This window comes from Oreochromis aureus, linkage group 4 (genome assembly GCF_013358895.1).
Source record: "Oreochromis aureus strain Israel breed Guangdong linkage group 4, ZZ_aureus, whole genome shotgun sequence".
NCBI lineage: Eukaryota > Metazoa > Chordata > Actinopteri > Cichliformes > Cichlidae > Oreochromis > Oreochromis aureus.
The window spans coordinates 7,962,402-7,975,646 of NC_052945.1; the positions used below are offsets into that span (position 1 = coordinate 7,962,402).

The 13,245-nt window shown below is 39.6% G+C and overlaps 2 protein-coding genes across 12 annotated transcripts in view; one reads left to right on the forward strand and one right to left on the reverse strand.

Annotated features, from left to right (window-relative positions):
* tmem98 (transmembrane protein 98) lies at positions 1-6,652 on the forward strand. Of its 2 annotated transcripts, none has more exons than XM_031732393.2 (8): positions 1-135; positions 1,026-1,119; positions 1,976-2,191; positions 3,861-3,992; positions 4,104-4,137; positions 4,413-4,528; positions 4,607-4,666; positions 4,896-6,652. In XM_031732393.2, the coding sequence occupies exons 3-8, from the start codon at positions 2,061-2,063 to the stop codon at positions 5,095-5,097; spliced, it is 675 nt and encodes a 224-aa protein (XP_031588253.1). In that variant the 5' UTR covers positions 1-135; positions 1,026-1,119; positions 1,976-2,060; the 3' UTR covers positions 5,098-6,652. The 2 variants fall into 2 exon arrangements, with proteins under 2 accessions (XP_031588253.1, XP_039467569.1); XM_039611635.1 differs by having other exon boundaries at positions 1,029-1,119.
* Positions 6,415-13,245, reverse strand: part of svilc (supervillin c) — a 22,024-nt gene continuing 15,193 nt past the window's right edge. For all 10 annotated transcript variants that reach the window (XM_039611632.1, XM_031732392.2, XM_031732391.2 and 7 more), the window contains 11 exons: positions 12,617-12,761; positions 11,937-12,255; positions 11,661-11,812; positions 10,355-10,457; positions 10,070-10,277; positions 9,839-9,972; positions 9,601-9,756; positions 9,183-9,323; positions 8,965-9,077; positions 7,799-7,954; positions 6,415-7,566 (listed from right to left, as the gene is read on the reverse strand). In XM_039611632.1, coding sequence (XP_039467566.1) covers positions 7,477-7,566; positions 7,799-7,954; positions 8,965-9,077; positions 9,183-9,323; positions 9,601-9,756; positions 9,839-9,972; positions 10,070-10,277; positions 10,355-10,457; positions 11,661-11,812; positions 11,937-12,255; positions 12,617-12,761 — 1,717 coding nt within the window. In that variant the 3' untranslated portion in view covers positions 6,415-7,476. The remainder of the gene's footprint in view (positions 7,567-7,798; positions 7,955-8,964; positions 9,078-9,182; positions 9,324-9,600; positions 9,757-9,838; positions 9,973-10,069; positions 10,278-10,354; positions 10,458-11,660; positions 11,813-11,936; positions 12,256-12,616; positions 12,762-13,245) is intronic.

The following is a 13,245-nucleotide window of genomic DNA, read 5'->3' on the forward strand; positions in this document are numbered from 1 at the left end:
CTGCTAACGAGCTGCTTTCCTGCGCGTTCACGTGCCAGGTCTGGAGATGTCGGTGCCGTCTCCGCGCTCCCGGCGGCGGAGCGTAAACTGTTTTGTCTCCTCACAGGAAACGACTAAAAGGACAAAAATGTCCAGGTAAGTCACCGGGAAATGCATAATTTGCTATCTTCTTTTACATCAAAAAGTGGCCTGGGAATTAAAGCGTAACCTTAGAAGTATTTACTAAGTTTTAGCCTTATTTAAAAAGTTAGAAAGTCGATGTTTCTAATTGTGAAACACCGAGAGTAGAAAAGTTTTATTGGGATTTGATTATTAACTGAGAATCCGAGTAGAGGTGTGTTTTCATTGATCTGTTGTTCAAGAAAAGACGATAAGAGCGTGAATATGAAAAGGGAACCCAAACTCACATTTGCAGTGGTTGATGTTTAATTGCGTTGCTCTTCTCGGCTGTTCTAATGAAGGCCTTGTAGTGTGTGTGTGTCAGTTTAGATTTATGTTTAGATGGACTATATGTAGTATTCATAATATTATCACCAATTCCAGTAACTTTTTAACTTAGGTGTTTTAGTTTTGTTGCTCTTCTTTTTTCCTCTTCGGAAGCCCCGAAAAGTTTCCCTTGAAGAGTTGCAGCTTGTGCAGTTTTAAAGTACTGACTGAGACATGATTATTCCTCATTACCGAAATGCTGTATTACCTGTGGAAGCTCTTTAATCACAATCTAAACTGGCTCTGTACTTACAATTTTACTTAAGAGAAAAAAATGACATGGTATTTTTTATTGACTTTTTATTGAGGGCCACTTTGAGTACAGTTTTTGCTTTTAAGCATATTTATGGTTTTGCCTGACTTTTGAGATCTAATTAGTTACTGTAGCTGTCAGAAATTTTCACTGAAGTGTAATGAAAAGCTGTGCTGCTGCTCTTATTAACACAGACTGCACTAAGGAATGTGGGAGCGACTCTGTGGAGATTTTCCATGCCCCAAAATACCTCAAATCAATCTGTTTACCTCTGTTTCTCTTTTAGCAGAAGGCTTTACTGATTTTTCAGAAACCACTGGCCTGTGAAAAGACAAAGAGTCAGAAAAGCTCTCAGGCAGGAGAAAGCCCTGTATGATACGGTGAGTGTAACACAAATTAATCTGATTAGAGAATTACAGCATTCCATGGCACACACTCACAATCATCCAGGCAAATATGCAGGTTTACAATGTTGTAATGTTGAGAGTTCAGCTGCCCTACCTAATAAAATGTGCTTGTAACCATTTACAAAACCAAATCACTGCTTTTTAAGTGACCTTACAAATAACAAATCAGTTGTGCCGCACCTAGAGGGCTGCATTATTATCCAGCGACAGCTGCGCTGCAGAGAGTTTGCACACACATTAGTTACCAGGTATGGCAGGGGACGTTAATGAGTGACTAGACTGGGCAGAGGGCGTATACTTTACAATCTGATAGGCTAAATGCCATCTATATTAAACTGTGGATGATCCCAAAATACGTCGGTAAGTAAAGGTAAGGAGAGTTTCTCTTTTGTTTAGACTGTGAGCTTAGCGACATGTCTGCATGTATACTAGTTACACTATTAATCAAAGTGAGTCTTAACAGGCTTTTGCCACGTAGGAACTTTTAAGCTGTTGACTTTGTGACTTGCTACTGAAGATGTTTACCCAGTCTTGGAATAAGACTATGTACACTGAACAGTCTGTTCCCATTACAAGTACTGTATGAAGTGCAAAACAAAAGGGCAAGTGCACTTAGTATGCTTAGATAAGGTTCTCTTTTATGTGTGTATTATAGGTGTACCTAATTTAGAAAGAGACAAAACATTTATTGTATTCTGCTCTCTGGCATGCCTAAATTGTACCGCAACAAAAATTTGTGAGCGAAATATCCAGAAGTGTTGTGATAATGTCTCTCTTCTGTGTTTTCATCCAATCAAACTAAACCTACCAATTATTCTCTCCACAACAGATGAGCGCCCATCTGTAATTGAGCTTGGGCACTTTTCCCCCTCGACGAGTTGCCATCTACAGGAGCTGTGGGAGCCAGAGTCGCCATGGAGACAGTGGTGATTGTGGCAATCGGGGTATTGGCCACCATATTCCTGGCCTCCTTTGTTGCCCTGGTGGTGGTGTGCAGACACCGCTACTGCCACCCGCACGACTTGCTACACCACTTCGACTCCAAGTCAGTGAATCAGCACAAAGCCTCTAAATCTATGAGACATGAGTTTCTTCCAGTTGAATTCAGGTTCCCAAAAATTTTACCACAATTCAAGTTTTTTGAAGTAAGAGAAATATCCGTACTGTACTTGATACATTCATCTGGCATTTTTGTTATATACATAGAACAGTAATAAAATAAAAAACATCTGGTTTTATTAATTTAGAAGTGCACCCTATTTATTCACTTTGTCTTGGGACTTACCAGCATTTGACAAGGCTTGTAAATACCGGGTTGGACCCCATTTACTTTTACAACTACCTGAATTTTTTGTGTTACATAGTTCCAACTAGTTGCTGGAAACATTGCTAAGAGATCTTTCTCCATACTGACATCATAGCATTGCACATTTCCTGCAGATTTGTCAGCTGCACATAGATGATGCAAATCCTCTATTCCCTTAGTGTTATTCTGCTGGAAGTAATCAGTAGATGGGTACACTGTGGTCATAAAGGGATGGAGATGGTCTGGAAGCCTGTGCGGTTTAAACAACTCTCAGTTGGTACCAAGTGGCCCAAAATGTGCCAAGGAAATACCCAACACTCCCAATAGCCTGAACTGTTTATACAAGGCAGAATAGATCCATGTTTTCTTGGTTTACTCCAAATTCCAACCCTACCATCTGAATGCCACAATGGAAATTGAGACAGACAGTTTTGGTGAGCTTGTGACAATCATAGCCTCAGTTTCCTGTTCTTTGTTGATAGAATGGTACCCAATGTGGTCTTCTGCTGCTGTAGCCTATATGTTGAGTGCATACCACGATTGTAACAAGTAGTTAACTGGGTTACTGTTGCCTTCTCGTCAGCTTAAAACAGTCTGGCTAGTCTCCTCTGACTTCTGGTAGCAACAATGTATTTTCTTCCAGAGAATACCTGCATATTTTCCCTTTTTTAAAAAAAATTGGACTATTCTTAGTAAACCCTAAAGATGGTAGTGTGACACAATGCCAGTAGAACAGTGGTTTCTAAAGTACTTGGACCAGCCAGCCTGGAATCAACAACTACTCCATGTTCATTATCACTCAAAGCACCTTTCGTCCCCATTCTGATCTTCGGTTTGAACTTCATCAGGTCGTCTTGATCATGTTTAAATGCAGTGACAGATGCAATGCAATCGTGTGATTGGCTGATTAGATATTTGGATTAACAAGCAGTTGAAGAGGTGTATCTAATAAAGTGTCTGGTAATTGTAAATCAGGCCTTTCATCGTAATAATCTGGGCATGTAGGAATATAATTTGGCCTTAACAAATGAATTTAATATGATTTAAATTAATAACAGTCCATTACCATTTAATCACTTTAATCAGATTAAATCTGATTAACAGAGTAGACCTCATTTTAAGGAACAGGGTTTGTGTCTGTTCAGCATTTAGTCATTTGGTTTTTAAAAAGTTCTTATTTCTTAAGTGTTTTGATATTGCTGTGCTTGATAGCCACCATCTACCGGAACCAAATTCCTTGTATTTGTCTGCACATATACTTGGCCAATAAACACGATTCTGATTCTGATTCTGATTCTGATTCTGATATTGCAACACATATATGTAAATGCTAAATAATCCCCAATCTGCAGTTACCCTCTGCTGTAATGAGTCTTTATTTAGCTTCCTCTTAATTTCTGTTTCACAGACCCACAGTGGATCTGATTGGGGCCATGGAGACCCAGAGCGAACCTTCTGAGCTGGAGCTGGATGATGTAGTCATCACTAACCCTCACATTGAAGCAATCTTAGAGAATGAGGACTGGATAGAGGATGCCTCGTATGTCTTACACGTGTCATTGTAGAACTATAGAAGTTTACAGCTTTTATGCATCTACTGTTTTCTGTCAGGGATGGCAAATAATTTCTTGAGTTTTCTTTTCTCCAACAGTGGTTTGGTGTCTCACTGTATCTCTATCCTGAAGGTAACAGAAATATTTAACTTACTGATTTAGCTCTAACTTTAATTTATATGTCTGTTTAGATTGAGTAGGCATATCCCTTCAAAGTCTTGAAGGGTTTTCTGACTTGAGAATGTCTCGGTTGTCAGCTCCTGTTTGTTTAAGCCACAAAAGCAACTTGTTGTCTACTAAGCATTAAAGTTAAATATTGAGATTTAATGACGTTTATGTAACTTTCTAATTGCTAGATGTTATTAACTTGGCTAACTTGCTGCTGTTACAATTACTTCCACCTATAGATCTGCCACACTTTGACTGAAAAGCTGGTTGCGATGACGATGGGCTCAGGGGCAAAAGTTAAAGCACCAGCCAGCCTGAGTGATATTATCACTGTGGCTAAGCGGATCAGCCCAAGGTAACGTGGTACACTCTTTATAACTTTATCTCGTAACTAAGATGGACTGACTGTCTTTTATCGTTGTCCGTCTCACAGGGTGGATGACGTAGTCAGATCTATGTACCCTCCTCTGGATCCAATCCTCTTGGATGCCAGGTAATTTGATCTATTTTTCCAGAGAGGTGTGACTTCGATAGCCTAATGCAAAAGACTTTCAGCTTCAGTGATTGGTTAGGTGCCTGAAGAAGCCAGGAAGGAGTGACAACATGACTTGATTTATCTGTAATAATTTTGGAGCCAAATGGATGATAGAGGTTGGGATAAAAATGCTTTTCTTCCTTCAGCAGCTCATTGATTTGAATACGTTTGTTTTATTCATTCTCAGGGCCACCGCTCTCCTCCTTTCTGTCAGCCACCTGGTCCTGGTCACCCGCAACGCCTGTCACATGTCCGGCAGTTTAGACTGGATCGACCAGTCACTCCATGCGGCGGAAGATCACATGGTGGTTTTGCGTGAAGCAGCACTAGCTTCCGAACCAGAACGATGCATACCTGGAGCTGATGCTCAGAGAGAACAGGCCATCTAATGCAAACCACCTGGTTCGTCTGAAGAGTCAAAAAGGCACACTACCCAAAATCATTATTCATTCCAGATAAAAGGTTGTGATCATAGATGCAAGGACCATGAAATATTTTTAAAGTAACTTCACTACACCTGCATAGTGATATTTTCAAAGTAGATCTCTCAGGCTGACACACAGACATTTTTATGTAACCCTACAGCAGATATTTTTACAGCAGAATGTCTTTGGAAATGTCTTCGAGTGTGCCATCACTGAGCGGTGGGCCTAAATCCAGCCTAACCAGGCCTGCATAGTCACATGGTGGCTTAGTCAGCTAATCCATTTTGAGGAAAATAATACCCATTACCCAGTGAACCCAAAAGGGGCTCACTGGGTGAATTGAAGACTAACCCGAGATGGTTCCAATTTTGGAGGTCAGCTAGACGTGAATGTTTAAAAAAAAAAAAAAAAAATCCCTCAGATAGTCTTATGCTGTTAAAAATCACCCAACTGTGAATTTTCTAAGATCAGCAGCAAAGGATTTAGATATTATTACCACAGGGAAAAAAAAAAAAAGAAGATTTTTCTAGTTGTGTTTCTTCCTCTTGAAAGTTTTTAGCCACACTGGCAAATCTTAATATTAATTCAGGTATTGCTATGCTGGTCTTACAATGAAGTTCTCAGTAGTTTGTTTGGCAAAAAAGAAACATGTACAGACAGATTGTAGAAGAACCCCAAACAATGTTTTAATTCTTTGACTTATTCTTGAGAGATTCCTCAACAACTTACCATGAAAGATGGTATAAGATGATTATCAAGCACAGGCCAAGAATGGCTGATTTCAAGCCAGCCCACTATTGCGGACTGCTCGTCTGTTATACATATATTATCAATTCTTGCATAGGAAATGTTGTTTAAGGTGGTTGTTACATTTGCTGCACATGTGCACATCACTTTGCATTATCCACTGTCAGACTTAATCTCGTCAGTTGTCATTTAGGAACCTTATTTTCTGTGACAGTCGTTCTCCAGAAGTAGAGCCATATTGTAAAATATAAATTACTCTAGATGGAAAAAACAAATCTTAGCCTAATTAGCAAAGATTAGCATGCTATTATTAGCATGTTAGCATTTTCTCTCCAGTGACTCTGGACTTTGTCATTGCTAGACAGTAAGTCAAGAAATGCTGACAACAAAATGAAAAAAAAAAAAATGTCTCGAACTCAGCCATATTATGCTAAATATTAGCATGCTAGCACTGTCAATATGAGCATGTTAACAAAATAGTAGGGGTTCTTTTTGTTTGCTACTCTTGTTTCTGTTTTGTTTTGGGGTCTTTTGTTTTTTTTTTTTTGTTAGAGATGGACAATGAACCAACCTGAGAGTGACATCTTAAAAACAAATAACTAAAAATTGCTGTAGCTGTAGCGTCCGTTTCTATGTGCATACTACCAAAAAAGAAAAAAAAACACAAACATTAAAGTAGACCGACATTCACATCAAAATTTGTTAAGCGATACATGTGTTACATTGTTTTTCCTTTAATAAATAATGGGCTTCCATGCATCATTGAGAGATACAGTATGTCTTTGTGTACTGCTGCGTTATGAGGATGTTTGGAACAGTGTGTTGATTGAGGTGAAACTGAATTAGCGTGTTGCTTTGAGCTAAAGGGACGTTATTGGAGCATGTCTACCTGTCCCTTCATGCATAGCTAATAGTGAATCCCCAAGGAGCCTTAATAAGGCATCGCTCCCAGCCACAATGAGCACGTTGGCCACAGCTACAATACACATGGCACAAAGCTTTGTGCACACAAGGCTTCCAGACAAATGAACACATCAGTGTGACACATGATTGTAAAGTACACGTCACAGATTACAATAGTTATACACTCTTATTTTAAGATTCTTGCGGCAATCGTTATGTAGGGAAAAAGAATCAAAATTGAGGAAAAACTGCAGCTCAGACCATATTGATGGAAAGATATTGATCAAGGAAGAAACATTTAGGAAGTGGTTAGCCTTTTTTGTCTGTTTACATTGTTTATTAGCATTAATCTTTTTTGTAAGCACTCCTATGTTTTTTTTCCAATGTTTGTTACTGATGTCCTTATTTTACTCCCATATAACCTTTTTTATTATCTTTCACTGATTTGTACAGACAGTAAAAAGTTTTTTTTTTTTCTCTCAACCATTTGGTAGCTTCAAAGAATGTCCAATAAAAAGTCCACACACTAATTTGACATAAATAAAAGTGATCTCTTTGTAGTTTTATTATGCTGTGAGCAATCCTTTGTGTGGAAACATGGTTCTTATGTCCCCCCATGCCATTTTCCTTTCGCAGCAGACAAGGAAGTCTCTGCTGTCAGAGCATCAGTCAGCCTCCAGTTTATTTCATTGTCTAACAAAACAGCCCTTTGCTTTTCTTCAGATCAATTTGCTTCCAGCTTGGGAGGGAGGCATATTCATCTCTCTTCATTTCCAAAATAGTCTGAAACATAATTGAAGTAATTTATTTATGGAGGAGACAAAGTAGAAATCAATTTTTAAATCCAATACAAATGTAAACATTAAAGTTGTGGCAAAACTTCCTCTCTATATTTATCATTAGCTTATAAACATGAGAGCACGTTCAGCATTTTCATTCGGAAAATCTGGTGAAGGCTGAAGCCTGCTGGTCAGGGGACATCACTGCAAGCTGGTGACATCATCCATCAGTTTACCTGAAAATCCTCGTTGGACAGGTAGACCTCCAGGCGCTGGGGGTCCACTCCTTCAGGAAGGGGGCTCCGCAGCAGCTCCTCCAGAGGATACTGGGTCTTCATGAGCTGGGCCAGGGCGTCCTGCACCAAGGTCAGCTTCGCTCGCCCTGTATCACCCTGAGTCACACCCAGTGAGTGAGATATGGCAAAAAAAATAGACATTAAATGTGTATTCTGTAAATTTCCGCAATGCTTGAAGATGTATTTAAGCCATTTGTTACCTTAGTTACTGACAATTTTTTGCCAATTGCCAATGTTTTTTTGTGTTGCCACATTCGACCTGTGACTGACACATGATGCCCTTTCTTAACTAATGACCACACTGAGGGGACTCATGAAGGTGGGGCTGACCACTTTCAGATATGAGAGGTTCTCCACAGGTAATGTTTAAAGTTTTGAACCATGTGCAAAATAATGTAAAAAATATTAGTCACCGAGATCCCCCTAAAAAATTATTTACAATAATTTCCTTTTTAAAATTCACAGAGAAGCAACAACAAAAAATTAACCTTGATTCTTGTGTGTGACCTTAAAGTTTTAAAACCACAGATATCACTTCTGCAACTTTAATCTAAATTTTTCTTATATAAATAAAGTTTAAGGAACAATTAGACCCTCACTTCCTTAGTGTTATAGTCATTTCGAGACCTGTAATGTAAGGACAAGGCAATAGAATAAGAGTGAAAGAAGGAAAGCTTTGCAATGAACCTTTTTTATCCCCAGACATCAACATGAATTATGAATTTATCCAACCTCTGTTTCATTTGTGATGAGCATGATTAAATCTAAAGTACCAAACACATATAGTGTTGTGATCTTGGTTAGCAGCTGCACAGCTTCTCCTCTGGCACCCTGCACGCAGGTGGTTGAAAACAGTGGAGGAGACCGAAGTATTAGAACTTGTTTTTGTATTTAGAAAAGGTGCTGCTCATTGGCTAACTTATCTTAGATGCTACAAGGTCGCCTTCTTCTATGACACAGTTAAGATTTGCACATAAGCCCTAAAAAGCAATGCTTTTTAATGTTCACAAAGTGGGAAGAAATATTGATTAGACAAGATTCAGAGGTTGTTAAAATTAAACCAAATTATAACATTTGAGCTCATTTCTGGATAAACGTGTTCGTACCTGTGCATGAGGTTCAAGGCTTTTCTCCCAGCGTGGGAAGACATTAGTGAAGGTGAGAGGCTCAGCCCCCTCGAGGATGAGATATGCATGTGGCGGCCTTCTCTGGTTTATTTCTGGGATACAGAATAAACAATTTTAAAATTCATCAGGAATCTGCAATACCTTTACTTCCAGGCAGTTCTGCATGAAACCAACTCCTCTCCCTCAGTTCTTACTACCTTTGCAGTACTGCAGCGCTGTCTGCATGGCACACTTCCTCTCATGATGCCAGAGTCTCCAGGCTGAGGAGCTCTCTGTCTGCTCAGGCTGACCTCTCTGCCACAAGTAGACCTCCAGACGGTTGTCAAGCAGGAACAAAGCTGGCACGCAGACAACAAAGAGGGAAATTGCGCAATAAAGTGGAATTACATTAGATTGTGTTTGTTTGATTTTCCCAGAGATGTTTTTGGCGGAGGGGTGGAGGTGGGGGGGGGTTAAGGATAGATAAAGTTAAACAATAGATGAGTGTATAGGGAAGCAATTTTCTGTTACTTTTCAAATGTGTATTTACTTTTGCTGATAAAAGGACAGAGGTGAGAAACTGAAAAGCAGAGTTGAATATAAGATGAATTTAGTTTGTTTTGTGTCTGTTTTCACCTGGTTGTGGTACACTGTACAGGCTCTCCTGGACAAAAGGCATTGCCATCACAAGCCCCGGCATCTGTATCGGACTCTGGAGCTCCTCGGCCTGGAAACTCCCAGAGGAGGCACTCAGGTGGAAGAGGCGAGGCGTGAAGTTATACTTTCCTGGATCTGCCATTACAAAAGTGTTGTTTCTTACTATGATTTGAAGGCTTACAGTCCAGAGCAAAGCACAGCGTGTGTCGTGTTGCACCTTGCAGCATGCAGTCATAGGCCTTCCTGTCCTTTTGTCCCAGTGCTGTCCAGAAGTCTTCTGGCTCTGAACCTTCCTCTACTACCTGCACCTTTACAGGGCTGCTTTTGCTTAAACCCACCTCTGATGGACAACTAAAACACACAAACAAGCAAAAAATAAAAGAACATTCAAGCTAAAAAAATTGATACTGAGAACTGTTACAAAGCACAATAAGAACATGTGACTCACATTTTAGTGAGGACCTCCACCACCCTCTTGCTGACTTCCTTTGTGCTGCTGTGAGCCTTACAACCAATCCAGAGATAGAGCACTCCCTGCTGGCCATTTAGCAGGACAACACAGCCTCTAGACCTCAGACCCGCACAGCAGCAGTCCACCTCTAACAGAAAACCCTCTTCTGGGAGCTCCCCTCGCACACAAAACAGACGCCAACCGTCTGTGTATTGATAATCACAACATTAAAACAAAGAAGAGAAGAAAAATGGACTGAAAACCAAGCTGATTTTACTCCACCTGTGTTGATGGAAGCTTCCTCTTGCTTTCCTTTGTGAATGACCAAGCCTCCCTTGAAAAGCTGCAGGAAACAGGGCGGTTCTTTTCCCTGAGGCACAACCACCTTGCAAAACACACCACACAAAAGATGGTAAACAGCTGCACGCACTTATGTCTGCTGGAAATATCACCAGTAGTACTGGCTTCTCAAACTCTGTCCTGTGTTCCTCTCACTGTTGCAATATTATTTTTTTAAAAGAAGTGGAGGATTCGTTGTTGTGAAGAAGAAAAAGATGCAAGAATGTGTTCTAATTGCATTTCATTTTGCAGCTTTTTCATGCTTCAGTTGTTTTATGGGGTCTGGATTTTTGTGCTTTTTAGGTTTCGATGCCTTTCAGGGCTAACTGCACTACAACAGAGTGGCACTATAATACTGCTTGTCCCAGAGTTCGAACACTTGTGGCTATCAAAGGAACCTCATAATAAATTCACCACCGATGTGCACATGCCAGCAGAAATAATATCAACTTCTGTGGGTAACACTGTGTAATAATCTGTTCTCAAAAGGGTCAATGTGTGGCCAGGTTCTCAAAAGGCACCAAGGCAGAACTAGTAACTATCTAACTAGTAACTCCAGTAACAGCAATAACACTGACCATGAGGTGGAAAAGATATATATAAATCCAATTCCAGATTACTTTTCATCACACAAAAGCAAAAAATGATCTCATACAGCAAACAGTTAAAAAAGTTGTGGTGTGGTTTACAAAGTAAAATGTCATCACCTATGTCTGTTTTTTCATTCTTAATACTTTAAATACTCCATGGACTTTAAAACAAGCCACTTTTCTCTAAACTACATTCAACTTTTACTGCAATTGTAAACCAACCATATGCCTCTGTGTATTGAAATATACTGTTTCAGGAGCTTTTGCTGGGTGTTTGTTGTTGTTGGTGTCATTTTTATTGTCTGTTAAATTATTTATGCATTTCTTTCACTTCTGCACAGCCATTTAGGCTTATTTTCTCCTCCTACACTGCCTCTTTGCATTTTGCATTGTAATAAAAAATACTTGTAATAAAATAAAATAAAAGAGTTTTGCTTTTGCTCTTTGTTTCTCTTAATTTGTTTGGGTATACTCGCACAATACAATGTTTCTACTAAGTGAAGTGCATGCGTTCTTTGTCTTTTTTTTTATTGTGTTTTCTTTATACACAGTAAGTGAGGATAAAAACTTTTCACTACTGTGAAAGTTAACAGCGAACAGTGGTATTACTTTAAATTACTATATAAGTGGGTGATCTAATCTGACTGCTATGAGCTTACCTGTGACTCTTCATGGTTCCTCATCCCGATGGAAAGGAAAGCAGCTGTGTCCCGTCCACTGACACTGGAGTGACGGCCTCGCCACAGGAAGAAGGCTGTCTTTTCCTTTGGTGTGGGATCGGTCCCACACTCATCTGAGCTGTCTGTGTTGTCTGTAACGGAGAGAGAGTGTTAACCATTATTAAACTGCCTCAGACAAAATGTTGCCATAGCATTAAAAGTACAATCTAGTTATGCTCAAACAAACAAAGAACAAAAACAAAAAAGGTTACTAACCAGCTGTACTGATGCTGTACTTCCAGCGGATTACATAAGAGTCTCCTTCATAAAGCTGTCCATTGCTCTCCACTGGGATTTCACTGTCGTCAAACTCCTGGACGTGCCAGGTGTCCACCGCTACTGTTTTAAGCTCCATCTGACGTTCCTCCGTCAGCATGATGACACCATGACCTCTCTGGACATCGACCCCAGCCAGCACAGTACGGACCAAACCGTCACCTTCTAAGCACTGACCCGATACTAGAGCTTTGGCATCGCAGGGACTCAAGAGGTCTGATGGAGGGGAGAGCGGCTGGGACGACTGGACTGGGATGGACTATGGAGAGGAAGCGCAGACGCTGAATTTCAGTGGATTAAAAAAATCACTTTTAAAAAGCAAAAGTCAAAATTGAAATTTAGAAATATGCACTTGAGTTTCAGTAGAAATAAAAGGTAGCTAGTTATAAATAGGTTTTAGATATTTCCAGTCGATATTTACAGTAATAAAAATGTGTTTTTTAGTAAAAAATTTTAAGAGAGACTAATTTTCTATCAAGCTGGAAACTTAATAAAACTAATTGATCTAGATATACTCTTCACATCTATAATTTTACACAAACAGTGTAATAACTGTAAACACACTGGTTTGAGTGTCTGAAAATTGCATGTGCCGCATCATATCTGAATGTGATGTGAACCTGCGTCTGATCCGTCCCTGAAGCCGCTTCCTCTCTGCCCTCAACCCTGCACATCCAGTCCAGGAACTTCTCCCTGAACAGAGCCGTCTCGTTGCTCTCAGTGAGGACGCCGAACAGAGCCCAGCTGGGACGGCCTTCTCCTCGTCTGTGGACAAAGTTGTGTCATGAAACTGATAAAAGAACTAACACAAGCATTAAACAAAATAGAAAAGGGAGTCTGCCTTAGTCCAGACTCAAGCTTTACAGACATCCATTCACAAGAGACATAATTACACACACTATATATATACTTTAAAAGCTTAAATCTCATTAAACTGACAAAAAACTCTTGAAATAAATGAAGAAATGAAGCCCTTTAAAGACCTTGTTTAATATACACAAGTTGTAATATATTTTCTGACTGTGGAATATGGTACACTGAGAGAAGAGCTTTACTCTCTGCAAGTATTTTGTAGTTTATGTCCACTTGCTTGCTTTAAAATATATCTTTTAAATGTAAAAATATAGTCTGGACTTTAAACATCAAGCAGGGTTTTTAGAGCATGTCACATGGGCACACTTAACCAAGAATTACTTTCTACAGAACGCATTTTATGAATACACAGCAAACTTAATGTTGTATACAGAGG

What these genes read in the sequence shown, in the direction of transcription:
- tmem98 (XM_031732393.2), top strand. Translation starts at nt 2,061, where the DNA reads ATGGAGACAGTGGTGATTGTGGCAATCGGGGTATTGGCCACCATATTC. An exon ending in CTACACCACTTCGACTCCAA is followed by an intron (nt 2,192 to 3,860) that starts GTCAGTGAATCA and finishes TCTGTTTCACAG; the next exon opens with ACCCACAGTGGATCTGATTG. An exon ending in GCTAAGCGGATCAGCCCAAG is followed by an intron (nt 4,529 to 4,606) that starts GTAACGTGGTAC and finishes TCCGTCTCACAG; the next exon opens with GGTGGATGACGTAGTCAGAT.